Here is a 17,361-nt window from a genome sequence, read left to right on the forward strand (position 1 = left end):
TTTTTCGTAGATGGCTTTTATGATATTGAGGTATGTGCCCTCTATCCCTATACTCTGAAGAGTTTTGATCAAGAAAGGATGTTGTACTTTGTCAAATGCTTTTTCTGCATCTATTGAGAGGATCATATGATTCTTGTTCTTTCTTTTGTTAATGTATTATATCACGTTGATTGATTTGCGGATGTTGAACCAGCCTTGCAGCCCAGGGATAAATCCCACTTGGTCGTGGTGAATAATCCTTTTAATGTACTGTTGGATCCTATTGGCTAATATTTTGGTGAGAATTTTTGCATCCATGTTCATCAAGGATATTGGTCTGTAATTCTCCTTTTTGATGGGGTCTTTGTCTGGTTTTGGGATCAAGGTAATGGTGGCCTCATAAAATGAATTTGGAAGTTTTCCTTCCATTTCTATTTTTTGGGACAGTTTCAGGAGAATAGGTGCTAATTCTTCTTTAAATGTCTGATAGAATTCCCCTGGGAAGCCATCTGGCCCTGGGCTTTTGTTTCTTGGGAGATTTTTGATCACTGCTTCAATTTCCTTGGTTTTAGATCTGTCAGGTTTTCTATTTCTTCCTGGTTCAGTTTTGGTAGTTGATACATCTCTAGGAATGCACCCATTTCTTCCAGGTTATCTAATTTGCTGGCATAGAGTTGCTCATAATATGTTCTTATAATTGTTTGTATTTCTTTGGTGTTGGTTGTGATCCCTCCTCTTTCATTCATGATTTTGTTGATTTGGGTCATTTCTCTTTTCTTTTTGATAACTCTGGCCAAGGGTTTATCAATCTTGTTAATTCTTTCAAAGAACCAGCTCCTAGTTTCGTTGATCTGTTCTACTGTTCTTTTGGTTTCTATTTCATTGATTTCTGCTCTGATCTTTATTATTCCTCTTCTCTTGCTGGGTTTAGGCTTTATTTGCTGTTCTTTCTCCAGCTCCTTTAGGTATAGGGTTAGGTTGTGTAATTGAGAACTTTCTTGTTTCTTGAGAAAGGCTTGTATTGCTATATACTTTCCTCTCAGGACTGCCTTTGCTGTATCCCAAAGATTTTGAACAGTTGTGTTTTCATTTTCATTGGTTTCCATGAATTTTTTTAATTCTTCTTTAATTTCCTGGTTGACCCATTCATTCTTTAGTAGGATGCTCTTTAGCCTCCATGTATTTGAGTTCTTTCTGACTTTCCTCTTGTGATTGAGTTCTAGTTTCAAAGCATTGTGGTCTGAAAATAGGCAGGGAATGATCACAATGTTTTGGTACCAGTTGAGACCTGATTTGTGACCTAGGATGTGATCAATTCTGGAGAATGTTCCATGGGCACTAGAGAAGAATGTGTATTGCTTTGGGATGGAATGTTCTGAATATGTCTGTGAAGTCCATTTGGTCCAGTGTGTCATTTAAAGTCTTTATTTCCTTGTCGATCTTTCACTTAGATGATCTGTCCATTTCAGTCAGGGGGTTGTTAAAGTCCCCCACTAGTATTGTATTGTTGTCAATGTGTTTCTTCGCTTTTGTTATTAATTGCCTTATATAATTGGCTGCTCCCATGTTAGGGGCATAGATATTTACAATTGTTAGATCTTCTTGTTGGATAGACCCTTTAAGTAAGATATAGTGTCCTTCTTCATCTCTTATTACAGCCTTTGTTTTGAAATCTAATTTGCCTGATATAAGGATTGCCACCCCAGCTTTCTTTTGCTGTCCATTAGCATGGTACATGGTCTTCCACCTCCTCACTTTCAATCTGGGGGTGTCTTTGGGTCTAAAATGAGTCTCTTGCAGACAGCATATCGATGGGTCTTGTTTTTTTTTTCATCCAATCTGAAAGCCTGTGTCTTTTGATTGGGGCATTTAGCCCATTTACATTCAGGGTAACTATTAAAAGATATGAATTTAGTGCCATTGTATTGCCTGTAAGGTGACTGTTACCGTATATTGTCTGTGTTCCTTTCTGGTCTATGTTGCTTTTAGGCTCTCTCTTTGTTAGAGGACCCCTTTCAAGATTTCTTGTAGGGTTGGTTTCGTATTTGCACATTCCTTTAGTTTTTGTTTGTCCTGGAAGCTTTTTATCTCTCCTTCTATTTTCAATGTCAGCCTAGCTGGATATAGTAGTCTTGGCTGCATTTTTTTTCTCGTTTAGTGCCCTGAATATATCATGCCAGTCCTTTCTGGCCTGCCAGGTGTCTCTGGATAGGTCTGTTGCCAATCTAATGTTTCTACCATTGTAGGTTACATATTTCTTCTCTCGAGCTGCTTTCAGGATTTTCTCTTTGTCTCTGAGACTCGTTAGTTTTACTGTTAGATGTCAGGATGTTGACCTATTATTAATGATTTTGAGAGGGGTTCTCTGTGCCTCCTGGATTTTGATGCCTGTTTCTTTCCCCAAATTAGGGAAGTTCTCTGCTATAATTTGCTCCAATATACCTTCTGGCCTTCTCTCTCTTTTTCTTCTGGGATCTCAATTATTCTAATGTTTTTCATCTTATGGTATCAGTTATTTCTCAAATTCTGCCCTCGTGATCCAGTAGTTGTTTATCTTTCTTTTTCTCAATTTCTTTATTTTCCATCATTTGGTCTTCTATATTGCTAATTTTCTCTTCTGCCTCATTTATCCTAGCAGTTAGATCCCCCATTTTTTCTTGCACCTTTTTAATAGCCTTTTTGATTTCGACTTGGTTAGATTTTAGATCTTTTATTTCTCCAGAAAGGGTTTCTCTAATAACTTCCATGCTTTTTTCAAGCCCAGCTAGTATCTTTAAAGTCAGCATTCTTAACTCTAGTTCTGACATCTTACAAATGTCAGTATTGATTAAGTCCCTGGCAGATGATCCTGCCTGTTGTTCTTTTTGTTGATGTGATTTTTTTCCATCTTGTCATTTTGTCCAGAGGAGAATAGATGAATGAGAGAACAAAATGCTAACAGGGTAACAAAGTCCCCAGAAAATATACACTAAAGAAATCAGAAAAGACCTGAGACCGGGGGAAAAGAAAGGGACAGAAAGAAAAAAGAAAAAGAAAAAGATAAAAACAAACACAAACAAAAGAAACAAAAAAAACCCGAACATTAATACATATGATCAGGCTGGTGTATAGATCAGTGGCACACATTAGATTTGGGGTGTATTTTGGTCTGTTAGAGGAAAGTGTCTCCCAAAATTTTAAAGAAAGAAAAACTTATACATGTACAAAAATAAGGGTTAATATGATGAAGGGATGGTATATGAGTGTAAGGATGAAAATTATGAAAGATTTTATAAAAGGAATTGATAACATAAGAAGTTGGTTGCAAAAAGAAGAAGAGCCCTTAAGAAAAAAAGGGAGAGAATGTGATCAGGCAGGGGAGTAGAACAGAACAAAGCCATACACTAGAGATTTAGGGTATATTTTGATCTTTTAGAAGAAACTGTATCTCAAAATTTTAAAGAGAGAACAACTTATATATATATGTATATATATATATGAAAAATAAGGGTAACTACTGTGAAGGGATAGAATATGACTTTAAAAATGAAAAATGTTTTTTAAAAAAGGGATTTATAAGATGTTGGTTGAAAAAGGGAAAAAGAAAAATTTAAAAAAAGGCAGTTAAAAAAATTAACTTTGAAAGACTAAAGAATCATAGGAAAAAGCCATGAATATTATGTGCAGTATTCCCCTAGTGCTGGAGTTCTGCCATTCTCATTGATCGGTAAATTTGGTCTTGGCTGGCTGTTCTTCCCGATCTTCTGGGGGAGGGTCCTGTTGCTGTGGTTCCCAAATGTCTTTGCCAGAGGCGGAATTGCCCTGCTGTTGCCGGTCCGGGCTAAGTAATCTGCTCGGGTTTGCTCTCGGGAGCTTTTGTTCCCTGCAAGCTTTTCGTACAGTTTTAGAGGATGACAGTGAAAATGGCAGCCTCCAAATCTCTGTCCTAGAGGAGCCGAGAACTCAGGGCCCCTTTCCTCAGTGAGCCCCCAGTGAAAAGTAATCAGTCCCATCTCCCTGGTCTCCGGCTGCACTCCGTGCTCACCTGGCCTGTGACTGAGTGTTTCTATGTCTGGCACCTGACCCTGTGTAGAGTCTCCAAACCCAGCAGATCCCTGCGGTGTGCTCCCGGTGGAGGAAGGGTAGTCTCCCTGGATCTGCCTCTTGTTGGGTCCCTGCTGGAAGAGCAGTGGCCCAACTGTGCCGTGGATCATGGTTTATGGCAACCCTGAGCTGAGAGCCCATGCCTCGGCTCCGTCTCTGCAGCTGGCTTCCATGTTCCGATACCTGGGATCTCTGCCGCACTCAGGCACCCCCGGTCTTTCTGTGATCCCGAGGGTCCTGAGACCACACTGTCTGGTGACGGTTCCAACCCCCCAGCCCCCCACCCCCGCTTAGCCACTGGAGTGACGTCTCTTAGCTGAGCCGACTTCTAAAAGTTCCGATTTTGTGCTCCGCTGCTCTATTACTTGCCAGGAGCGGCTGATGGTGGCCCCCTCCCCCGCTGTCTATCCTCCCAAATATCGCCTTGGATTCACTTCACACGTCCTAACTTCCAGAAAGTGGTCGCTTTTCTGTTCAGAGAGTTGTTGCTATTCTTTTCTTTGATCTCCTGTTGAGTTCGTAGGCGTTCAGAATGGTTTGATCCCTATTCAGCTGAATTCCTGGGACTAGACGAAATTTAGGTCTCCTACTCCTCTGCCATCTTGCTCTGCCCCCATATATCACATCTTCTTTATCCATTCATCTGTTTGCAACCACGTGGATGGAACAGGAGGGTATTATGCTGAGTAAAATAAGTCAATCAGAGAAAGACATGTATCATATGATCTCACTGATAAGAGGAATTCTTAATCTCAGGAAACAAACTGAGAGTTGCTGGAGTGGTGGGGGGTGGGAGGGATGGGGTGGCTGGGTGATAGACATTGGGGAGGGTATGTGCTATGGTGAGCGCTGTGAATTGTGTAAGACTGTTGAATCACAGATCTGTACCCCTGAATCAAATAATACATTATATGTTAAAAAAAAAGATAGTAGGAAGGGAAAAATGAAGGGGGGTAATCAGAGGGAGAGACAAACCATGAGATACTATGGACTCTGAGAAACAAACTGAGGGTTCTAGAGGGGAGGGGTGTGGGGGGATGGGTTAGTCTGGTGATGGGTATTAAAGAGGGCACGCAGTGATTGGATCACTGGGTGTTATATGCAAACAATGAATCATGGAACACTACGTCAAAAACTAATGATGTAATGTATGGTGATTAACATTACATAATAAAATAAAAAACGAAATAAAAAATTATAAGAAAACAAAAAAGAAAGCCTCATCCTATTTTCACCAGAAGTGAAGCTGACGCTTTAGAGCACTCCTTCATCAGTAGACTTGTTATATGCATGGGGGTTTGTGTTGCTCTTCTGAGGGAGAGGCCCAGTGGGCTGGCTCACAAGCTGACTTGCCATTGTAAAAATGTTTCTGCCAGGAGCTGGGGGTGCAGGGTTCAGGGTAGGGGATTCCAGCCTCCACTGGAGATGCTGTGTTTCTCTCTTTAGTCCACCTGTGCTGGTGGGCTGTGGGGGGGAAGGGAGTGGTGGTGAAGGAAGAAGATGGCATCACCCCATCCTCTCATCTCCGGGGAAGGGAACTCATGGTTGCTGCTGCTGGTGGTCCTCACAGAAAAGCAAACGGTCCCCTATGCTTTGGGCTTTCCTCAGATCCCTGGCCTTAACCTGTCTGTGCCCAGGCCATTGAGCGCCTGGGATTCCAAACTCCCCATTGTAAAGGGCCTGGCAAGGTGCTGCCCCACTCTTCTCCCCCAGAGCAGAGCCTTGAGGCATGCCCAGCACCATCGTGTCCCAGAAAAGCACAGTATTGTGTCTATTGATTCTCTCGTGACAGAGAAATAAAAGCAGCCACCATGGGGCGCCTGGGTGGCTCAGTCGTTAAGCTTCTGCCTTGGGCTCAGTTCATGATCCCAGGGTCCTTGGATCGAGCCCTATGTCTGGCTCCTTGCTCAGCGGGAAGCCTGCTTCTCCCTCTCCCACTCCCCCTGCTTGTGTTCCCTCTCTTGCTGTGTCTCTCTCTGTCAAATAAATAAATAAAATCTTAAAAAAAAAAAAAAGGTAGGCACCAGGTTATCTGCAGTCTGCGGGTGTCTCTGGTCAGTTCTGTCCAGAAAAGCAGCTGCTCCGTGTGTGCACAGTGGCTTGAGTCTATTGTGGATCACAGAGAAAAGCTGCTACCAGGGTATCTGACCTCTGTGCACACCTATGTCCCAGCTCCCACTTGGCCTTTTGTCCTTGGAGAGGTAAAATACACTCCTGCAAATGTACTCCAGGAAGGGGTGTGATCTCTCCCATGCTACCCAGGGGACCTTCTCGCTCAGTCTTATGGAACAATCCCTACCTGCTGCACTCTCTCCCTCTCCTTGACTTTGCTTAACAAAAAGGGTTCCCTCCCTTTCACGGCCCTGTGGCTCTCCTCTCCCCCAATTCACAGCTCTGAGGCTCACATCTTCCACATTCTCTCCCTCCAGTTGTGCAGATTGTTTTCTTAATTCTCAGATTATACCCCCAGTTATTCAAAATAGTTTGATGTTGGGGTGCCTGGGTGGCTTAGTTTGTTAAGTGTCTGCCTTCAGCTCAGGTCATGATCTCAGGGTCCTGGGATCGAACCCCACATCGGGCTCCCTGCTCAGCGGGGAGCCTGCTTCTCCCTCGGCTGCTCCCCCTGCTGTGTTCCCTCTCTGTGTCAAATAAATAAATAAAATCTTTAAAAAAAATAGTTTGATGTTGATCTAGCTGTGTTCAAGGGACAAGGCAAACTCAGGGGCCCCTACTACTCTGCCATCTTAGCTCCTCCCCAACTAGGTGCAATTTAAATAAAGACTTTTAATAATCACCACCTTTGCAGCTTTTCAATATTCAAATCATTAATTTCCTGATTTCCTTAGGGAAGACACATTGCCGTTGGTTCGTTTGTTTACATTCATGTGGACCAGGTCACCAGAGCAGAATAGGAGAATCGATGTGATCATGTTGCCCATTGGTCAAAATATCATGTGGTTGATCTTCGCAGGATGTGCTTATGGATCTTCTCCACTCACTGTGAAAGAGATATAGGAGAAAAATATTTTACCCTTTACTCTGATTAGTGGGCTCAAGTACAAAGGATATTCTTTCAGAGCAATTTACTTGGTCTTTTGATTCTTGCATTGCAAATTTAAAGTCATGATGGTATCTTGATTTCTGTTTATGTGCTTCAGAAGCAATCAGAATGATCTGATAGCTCAGTCTTTGTACTCTTCATTCTTTCCATAATGGTCTATTGAACAGCCATTTAGGCTGGCCTCTTCCATTCAGGAGGCTGCAGGTTAGCTTTAGCAAACTCTTAGCTGTGTGTGCCGTGGACCACTTGTTTCCCGTATTTCAATACTGTTGGGATCCTCTCTGCCTCTGAACCAAACCTGATGATATAACGAAAACCAGGTTCTCATACTTTGGGGACTTTGTTGCTTTCAATCATTCATGGTACCAATTGTTGCAGTTCAGTCATAATTACTGGTTTCAATTGCAGAAAAGACATTGCAGTCCATTAAAGTCTTATGAGCCATAATAGGGTTACCAGATTTACTAAAACAGAAACAAACAGAAGGTTAATTTTGTATTTCAGAAAAAAACAAAAAACAAAAAACATCGTGATGCTTTTCAGTGTATTATGTCATGGACTTAGGGAAAGGAGGATTTTCTTTGGTATTTTATGAAATGTTGGGGGATGGATGAGCAGTTTACATTAATATATTCACTTTAATATTCATATACTCCCAAATCTGTATTTTCCTGTTTTCTTCAATAATAAGGGATACATATGTGGTAGGCAGGATAAAGACATCCAGTTGAAATCTGAATTATTTTTTCTTTAATATGACAAAAAGGGATTTTGAGGATGTAATTAAAAATCTTAAGGTGGGGAGAGTATCTTGGATTTTTAAAAAAGTTTTTATTTTAATTCAAGTTAGTTAACATACAGCGTAATATTAGCTTTGGGTGTACAATACAGTGATTCAACAATTCCATACGTCACCTATATACCATATCTTCTTTTTTTGGTGGTGGTGGGGAGGGAGGTAACACCTGACATTTATTTTTTTTCCCTCAAGTGTTTATTTAAATTCTGGTTAGTTAACATGCAGTGTGATATCAGTTTCAGAGGTAGAATGTAGTGATTCATCACTTAAACAGAACACCCAGTGCTCCTTACAACAAGTGCCTTCCATAATCCCCATCACCTATTCAATGATACCCCCACCCACTTCCCCTCCCATAATCATCAGTTTGTGCTCTAATAGTTAAAAGTCTGTTTCCTGGGCGCCTGGGTGGCTCAGTTGGTTGCGCGACTGCCTTCGGCTCAGGTCATGATCTTGGAGTCCCGGGATTGAGTCCCACATCGGGCTCCCTGCTCAGCGAGGAAACTGCTTCTCCTTCTGGCCCTCCCTCCTCTCATGTGCTCTCTCTCTCTCTCTCTCTCAAAATAAATAAAAATAAATCTTTAAAAAAAAAAGTCTGTTTCCTGGTTTGAATCTATTTTTTTCCCCTGCCATGTTCAACTGTTTTGTTTCTGAAATTTCACATATGAGTGAAATAATATGTATATACCACATCTTTATGCATTCATCAGTCAATGGACACTTGGGCTGCTTCCATGATTTGGCTATTATTGATAATGTTATAGACATAGAGCTGCATGCGTTCCTTTGGATTAGTGTTTTTTGCATTCTTTAGGTGAATACCCAGTAATGGGATTGCTGGATCATAGGATAGTTCTTTTTTTAACTTTTTGAGGAACGTCCATACTGTTTTCCACTGTGACTATACCAGTTTGCATGCCCACTAACAGTACAGGAAGGTTCCCCTTTCTCCAAATCCTCGCCAAAACCTGTTGTTTTTTGTGTGGTTGATTTTAGCCATTCTGAGTGGTGTGAGATGGTATCTCATTGTAGTTTTGATTCATATTTCCCTGATGATGAACGATGTTGGGTATCTTTTCATGCAGAACATCTGTTGGCCATTTTTATGTCTTCCTTGGAGAAATGTGTATTCATGTCTTCTGCTCATTTTTAATTGGATTCTTTGTTTTTTGAGTGTTGAGTTTTATAAGTTCCTTATATATTTTTGATACTAATCTTTTATCACTATGTCATTTGCAAATATCTTCTCTCATTCTGTAGGTTGCCCTTTGCCTTTGTTGACTGTTTCCTTCACTGTGCAGAAGTTTTTTATTTTGATGAAGTTCCAGTTTATTTTTGCTTTTGTTTCCCTTGCCTCAGGAGATATATCTAGAAAAAATTTGCTATGACAAATATCAGAGAAGTTACTGCCTGTGTTCTCTTCTAGAGCTTTTAGGCTTCAGGTCTCACATTTAGGTCTTTAATCCATTTTGAATTTATTTTTTGTGTATGGTGTAAGAAAGTGGTAAGTTTCATTCTTTTGCATGTTGCTGTCCAGTTTCCCAACACCATTTGTTGAACAGATGTCTTTTTTTCATTGGATATTCCTTCCTGATTTTGTGAAGAATAATTGACTATCTAATTGCAGACTTATTTCTGGGTTCTCTATTCTGTTCCATTGATCTGTCTATTTTTGTGCCAGTACCATATTGCTTGGATTACTATAGCTCTATGATCTTACAAAGTCTGGAATTGTGATGTCTCCTGCTTTGCTTTACTGTTTCAAGATTGTTTTAGCAATTCAGGGTCTTTTGTGGTTCCATACAAATTTTAAAATTGTTTGCTCTAGTTCTGTGAAAAATGCTGTTGTTATTTTGATAGGGATTGCATTAATTGTGTAGATTGCTTTGTGTAGTGTAGACACTTTAACAATATTTGTTCTTGTAATCCATGAGGATGGGACATCTTTCCATTTCTTTGTGTCCTCTTCAATTTCTTTCATCAGTGTTTTATACATTTCAGAGTACAGATCTTTTACCTCTTTGGTCAGGTTTATTCCTAGGTACCTTATTTTCAGGGTAAATGTAAATGGGATTCATTCCTTAATTTCTCTTTCTGCTGCTTCATTATCAATGTATAGAAATGCAACAAATTTCTATACATTGATTTTGTATCCTGCAACTTTAATGACTTTGTTAATCAGTTCTAGCAGATTTTTGTATGAGTCTTTCAGGTTTTCTATGTAAAGTGCAATATTATCTGTAAATAGTGAAAATTTTACTTCTTCCTTACTGATTTGCATGCCTTTTATTTCTTTTTGTCTGATTGCTGCAGCTAGGATTTCCAGTACTATGTTGAATAAAAGAGGTGAGAGTAGAAATCCCTCAGTTCATGATTATAAAACAATATTAAGATTGAAATTTTGGGGGCGCCTGGGTGGCTCGGTCATTAAGTGTCTGCCTTTGGCTCAGGTCATGATCCCAGGGTCCTGGGATTGAGCTCCACATCGGGCTCCCTGCTTGGCGGGAGCCTGCTTCTCCCTCTCCCACTCCCCCTGCTTGTGTTCCCTCTCTCGCTGTGTCTCTGTCAAATAAATAAAATCTTTAAAAACAAAGATTTTTCCTTCAAAGAACAAGCTCCTAGTTTCGTTGATCTGTTCTACTGTTCTTTTGGTTTCTATTTCATTGATTTCTGCTCTGATTTTATTATTTCTCTTCTCCTCCTGGGTTTAGGCTTTATTTGCTGTTTTTCCTCTAGCTCCTTTAGGTGTAGGGTTAGGTTGTGTATTTGAGACCTTTCTTATTTCTTGAGAAAGGCTTGTATTGCTCTATACTTTCCTCTCAGGACTGCCTTTGCTGTATCCCAAAGATTTTGAACAGTTGTGTTTTCATTTTCATTGGTTTCCATGAATTTTTTTAATTCTACTTTAATTTCCTGGTTGACCCATTCATTCTTTAGTAGGATGCTCTTTAGCCTCCATGTATTTGAGTTCTTTCTGACTTTCCTCTTGTGATTGAGTTCTAGTTTCAAAGCATTGTGGTCTGAAAATATGCAGGGAATAATCCCAATCTTTTGATACCAGTTGAGACCTGATTTGTGACCTAGGATGTGATCTATTCTGGAGAATGTTCCATGGGCACTAGAGAAGAATGTGTATTCCGTTGCTTTGGGATGGAATGTTCTGAATATGTCTGTGAAGTCCATTTGGTCCAGTGTGTCACTTAAAGTCTTTATTTCCTTGTTGATCTTTTGCTTAGATGATCTGTCCATTTCAGTCAGGGGGGTGTTAAAGTCCCCCACTATTATTGTATTGTTGTCAATGTGTTTCTTCGCTTTTGTTATTAATTGCCTTATATAATTGGCTGCTCCCATGTTCGGGGCATAGATATTTATAATTGTTAGATCTTCTTGTTGGATAGACCCTTTAAGTAGGATATAGTGTCCTTCCTCATCCCTTATTAGAATCTTTGGTTTAAAATCTAATTTGTCTGATATAAGGATTACCACCCCAGCTTTCTTTTGGTGTCCATTAGCATGGTAAATGGTTTTCCACCCCCTCACTTTCAATCTGGGGGTGTCTTTGGGTCTAAAATGAGTCTCTTGCAGACAGCATATCGATGGGTCTTGTTTTTTATCCAATCTGATAGCCTGTGTCTTTTGATTGGGGCATTTAGTCCATTTACATTCAGGGTAACTATTGAAAGATGAATTTAGTGCCACTGTATTGCCTGTAACGTGACTGTTACTGTATATTGTCTGTGTTCCTTTCTTGTCTATGTTGCTTTTAGGCTCTCTCTTTGCTTAGAGGACCCCTTTCAATATTTCTTGGAGGGCTGGTTTCATGTTTGCAAATTCCTTTAGTTTTTGTTTGTCCTGGAAGCTTTTTATCTCTCCTTCTATTTTCAATGACAGCCTAGCTGGATATAGTATTCTTGGCTGCCTATTTTTCTCGTTTAGTGCTCTGAATATATCATGCCAGTCCTTTCTGGCCTGCCAGGTCTCTGTGGAATGGTCTGTTGCCAATCTAATATTTCTACCATTGTAGGTTAAAGATCTCTTCTCCCGAGCTGCTTTCAGGATTTTCTCTTTGTCTCTGAGACTCATAAGTTTTACTATTAGATGTCAGGGTTTTCACCTATTTTTATTGATTTTGAGAGGGGTTCTCTGTGCCTCCTGGATTGTGATGCCTGTTTCCTTCCCCAAATTAGGGAAGTTCTCTGCTATAATTTGCTCCAATATACCTTCTGCCCCTCTCTCTTTCTTCTTCTTCTGGGATCTCAATTATTCTAATGTTGTTTCATCTTATTGTATCGCTTATCTCTCGAATTCTGCCCTCGTGATCCAGTAGTTGTTTATCTCTCTTTCTCAACTTCTTTGTTTTCCATCATTTGGGATTCTATATTGCTGATTCTCTCTTTTGCCTCATTTATCCTAGCAGTTAGATCCCCCATTTTTTCTTGCACCTTTTTAATAGCCTTTTTGATTTCGACTTGGTTAGATTTTAGATCTTTTATTTCTCCAGAAAAGGTTTCTCTAATAACTTCCATGCTTTTTTCAAGCCCAGCTAGTATCTTTAAAATCATGATTCTGAAGTCTAGGTCCAACATCATACTAATGTCTGTATTGAGTAGTTCTCTGGCAGATGGTACTACCTCTTGTTCTTTTTGTTGAGGTGATTTTTCCCATCTTGTCATTTTGTCCATAGGAGAATAGATAAATGAGAGAACAAAATGCTAACAGGGTAAGAACGTCTCCAGAAAATATACTCTAAACAAATCAGAAAAGACCTGAAACCAGGGGAAAAGAAAGGGAAAGACAGAAAAAAGAAAGAGAAAAAAAAGAAAAGAAAAAGGAAAAGATAAAAACAAGGAAAAACAGAACAAAACAAAAAACCAGAATATGATCAAATATGATCAGGCTGCTGCAAAAATCAGTGCCACACACTAGATTTTCGGTGTATTTTGGTCTGTTAGAATAAAGTGCCTCCCAAAATTTTAATGAAAGAAAGTTATATATGTACAAAATAAGGGTTGATACAATGAAGGGATGGAATATGACTGTAAAGATGAAAATTATAAAAAGTATTATAAAAGGAATTGATAAGAAGTTGGTTGAAAAAAGAAAGAAGAGGATTTAAAAAGAAAGAAAGAAAAAAAAGGGGAGAGAATGTGATCAGGCAGGAGATTAGAACAAAGCCATATGCTAGAGATTTAGGGTATATTTTTATCTGTTAGAAGAAACTGTATCTCAAAATTTTAAAGAGAGAACAACTTTTATATATATGCCAAAAATAAGGGTAACTACTATGAAGGGATAGAATATGACTCTAAAAATGAAAAATAAAAATGTTTTTTTAAAAAAGAGATTGACAAGATGTTGGTTGAAAAAGGGAAAAAAAATTTTAAAAAAAGTTAAAAAAATTAACTTTGAAAGACCAAATAATCATGGTAAAAAAGCCATGAATTCTATGTGCAGTATTCCCCTAGCGCTGGAGTTCTGCTGTTCTCATTGATCGGTAAACTTGATCTTGGCTTGCTGACTGTTCTTGCTGATCTTCTTGGGGAGGGGCCTGTTGCCATGGTTCCCAAATGTCTTTGCCGGAGGCGGAATTGACCTGCCCTTGCCGGTCCGGGCTAAGTAATCTGCTCGGGTTTGCTCTCGGGAGCTTTTGTTCCCTGCAAGCTTTCCCTACACCTTTGGAGGATGAGAGGAGAAATGGTGGGCTCCCAATCTCTGCCTGGAGGAGCCAAGAACTTAGGACCCCGCTCCTCAGTGTGCCCCCAGAGAAAAGCAGTCAGTCACTCCCGTGTCCCCAGTCTCTGGCCGCACTCCGTGCTCACCCGGCCTGTGACCGAGCGTTTCTATCTCTGGCACCCGACTCGGTGTGGAGTCTCCACCCAGCAGATCCCTGTGGTGCGCTCCCGCGCCGCTCCTCCCCGGGGAGGAAGGGGGGTCTCCCCGGATCTGCCGCTTGTTGGGTCCCTGCTGGAGGAGCAGTGGCCTGACTGTCACCAATCACAGTTTATGGCAACCCCGAGCTGAGAGCTTGCTCCTCGGCTCCGTCTCTGCAGCCGGCTTCCCCGCTCCGATACCTGGGAGCTCTGCCGCACTCAGGCACCCCCGGTCTTTCTGTGACCCCGAGGGTCCTGAGACCACACTGTCCCGCGAGGGTTCCACCCCCGCTTAGCCACTGGAGCGACGTCCCTCGGCGGAGCCGACTTCTAAAATTTCCAATTTTGTGCTCTGCGGCTCTATCACTTGCCAGAAGCGGTGGATGGAGGCCCCCTCCCCTGCCGTCTATCCTCCCGAATATTGCCTCAGATTCACTTCTCCACACGTCCTACCTTCCAGAAAGTGGTCACTTTTCTGTTCAGAGAGTTGTTGCTATTCTTTTCTTCGATCTCCTGTTGAGTTCGTAGGTGTTGACAATGGTTTGATCCCTAGCCAGCTGAATTCCTGGGAGTAGACGAAATCCAGGTCTCCTACTCCTCTGCCACCTTGCTCTGCCCCCCTGTAATGGATTGTTTATTTTTGTTTTTGAGTCTTATAAGTTCTTTATATATTTTATATACTAACCCTTTATCAAATATGACTTTTGCAAATATCTTCTACCATTCCATATGTGCCTTTTAGTTTTGTAATCTCTTTGACACTGTCCATAGGAACTTCTTTCTAGATATGTCTCTGGAAGCAAGAGAAATAAAAAAGAAAAATAAACTTTAAAAAACAGATTTGGGCAAATAAAGAAATAATTCTCTAAAAAAAAAATACCAGTTGTGGATCTCAGATTAACAACAAAAACATAAGTTACTTTAGCATTCATAGATGCACTTAACCTGAATCTTAATATTTGTATTTAATTTGAAATAGTTGATTTTGTTACTTCAGTATTTATCTCTGTCATATTATAGAATTTATATCGTAAATTTCATATATAATTGTTCTTTCTTTGAACTTGCCATAGTTTATTGTCATAGCATGTTTGTGAAGAAAATTTTATTACTCAAATCCAAAATCTACCTTTATTTAGCAAATTTATTTTAGCAAATTACACAGAAACACAGTATTAATGCTTCCTGAACATATATTCACACATGTTCTTTTACATTGATTCACATATATTAACATTTATTCTTTCCTGATCTTGTCATTCACCTTGAGAATCTCAATAATAAAATGAGATAATGTCACATACTTAGATAGTGTACTTCCTTGTAGTTTTGTCACTGTATTTTATCCTTTCCGTCTTTCTCCCCATCTTGTGATTGTTCAAAAAATCTTATTTTTTTTAATCCTTCAGGTAAAGAAGTTTCATCTACTTCTAATCAGGTAATAAAAATATTTTGTGTGATAAATGTCAAAATACAGATTACTTTATTTAAAGATAGGTGTAGGTCTTGTAATTTCTGAATGAGCTTATCAATGTATCTTATGCTTTAAATACTTTTATTTATCATTTTAATGTTGAAATAGAGAACATTAAAAAAATAAAACATTATTTTAACTGATTTTAGTGACTGGCAATGTCTAATTGTTGACCCAATTCTACTGAAGTTTATTATTTTAATTTTCAAAGCTACCATAACAACAATAAAATGAAATAAATTTACACTTATAATTTGATTACTATAAAACATTAATTCTTTTGTTTTCCATGTTGTGTTCTAATAGTTAAGCCCAGGAGTTAACATTTATATTTACAAATATGGTGGAAATTAATAGACATAAAAATGTTTATTCCTTTTAATACTACATCACAAACATTTTATTGATTTAATTACAATATAGTATCTTAATGTTTTCATTTTTCTTTCATAGTCTATGCAACTGAGAATGTATTTAAGCTCAGAAATTTAATTTTACTTTGTCTTATGAAACTTGTTTTTTTATGTAGTTTGATTAATTACTCATTTGAGGTATGATTATTGCATATTTAATGTCTGTATATGTGTGACTTAATGTATACAACTACTTTCTTTTAGATATTCAGGAGGATAATAATATACTTCTTTTCTCTTTTGTTATTTGAAGTGAAATGAAAGCATAATGAATAGTAGCTCAGAGCGCAGTCCATATTTGCTAAAATGAAGTCTGTAAGATATCAGGATTTGGAGAAAGGGCTTTGGATACCTGATGTGTAAGATCACTGTCAGACAAGAAGAAAGGAAGTGCAGTCACTAAGCTCAAATTTGATGGATGGTCTTGGATCCTTTATTTATTGTTATTATTGTTTTTGTGCTTGGCAGGAAAATGAGAATGGCAGTGGTTCTGAGGAACTGTGCTACTCCATCATTAGTCACAGACCTTATCGGAGGCCCTCCCTGAGCTCCAATGATGATGGTTATGAGAATATCGACTCTACCACAAAGAGAGTGAGGCCATTTAGAAATGGGTCAGAAACAGAATATGCCCTTGTCAAGATGACTTGTGTTACTAGGCCTTCTTCCTGTACTCTTGAGCATGATTATGAACTTGTGCTTCCCCACTAGAAATCTCATGCTTCATCATCTTACACTAACAGAGATGATACAGAATAGTGACCTCCAGGGAAGTGTTTCTACATCTTTGGAACATGACAGTTCTGTGGTTTGGGTTAAGCCATATAAATTGATATAAAGGTATAGAGTATTCTACATCTTTTTGTTTGTAAGGTTTGAAGACATGGAGATGATGGAACCTTCCTAGGGCAATGGACATCCATAGATATATGACCTAATATCCAATTCCAACACTGCTCTCCAAATTTCAAATGCCAAAAATTTCTGCTCATAATTATCTATTTCACTTTTGAGGTGTAATCTACTCAATAAAGTTTTAAAATATAAGACCAGTGATCAGACCCTTTGCTAACCTGATTTTTACTTAAATTTTTATTCTTTCATGTATTAGAAATTCTTGTTTGTAAATTGTGGTAAGAGTTCCAAGAATCAATAGATTTTGATATTGACTTTTCTGAGAGGGGAAGCTGAAAGTCATTTAAAAGGAAGAAGTACATCAAGTTTAGTTACGCACTGTCTTTTTCTCCAATGGTAAATCAGAAGACTCTGTTCAAAGATCAGTAAGAAACAAAAACAAACAAACAAACAAACAAAAACCCAAAAGTAAACTTTGTGCGTATAGCTTTGTTCACAACATACTAGTTAATTTAATCTATTACTAGTTACCTCTGCTGAAGGATTGTAAAGAGTGTTTGGTCTTAAAATTCAGGCATATTGGGAGTTCTGGGAAGGTGGCAGAGTAGGAAGATCCTGAGATCACCTCACTCCACAAATACACTGAGATAAGAGACACATTAGTGCAACTAACTCTGAAAAGGACCTGGAGACTGGCAGAACAGATTTTCCATAGTTAATTATCGAGAAGAGGCCATATCAGAAAAGGTAGGAAAGGCAGATACTTTGGGAAGCAAGTACCTGGCAGGACTAACCACAAACAAAAGGGACACCTTAAGCACGGTGAA

At 39.2% G+C, this 17,361-nt stretch overlaps 1 protein-coding gene across 2 annotated transcripts in view; it reads left to right on the forward strand.

The window, feature by feature from the left end:
• Positions 1 to 16,686, forward strand: part of GCSAML (germinal center associated signaling and motility like) — a 51,818-nt gene extending 35,132 nt beyond the window's left edge. For both annotated transcript variants that reach the window (XM_027624391.2, XM_027624392.2), the window contains 2 exons: positions 15,202 to 15,230; positions 16,148 to 16,686. In XM_027624391.2, the coding sequence (XP_027480192.1) occupies positions 15,202 to 15,230; positions 16,148 to 16,390 (272 nt within the window). In that variant the 3' untranslated portion in view covers positions 16,391 to 16,686. The remainder of the gene's footprint in view (positions 1 to 15,201; positions 15,231 to 16,147) is intronic.
• The last annotated feature ends 675 nt before the right edge of the window (positions 16,687 to 17,361 follow it).

The sequence above is a fragment of the Zalophus californianus genome, chromosome 5 (genome assembly GCF_009762305.2).
Source record: "Zalophus californianus isolate mZalCal1 chromosome 5, mZalCal1.pri.v2, whole genome shotgun sequence".
Taxonomy (NCBI): Eukaryota; Metazoa; Chordata; class Mammalia; order Carnivora; family Otariidae; genus Zalophus; species Zalophus californianus.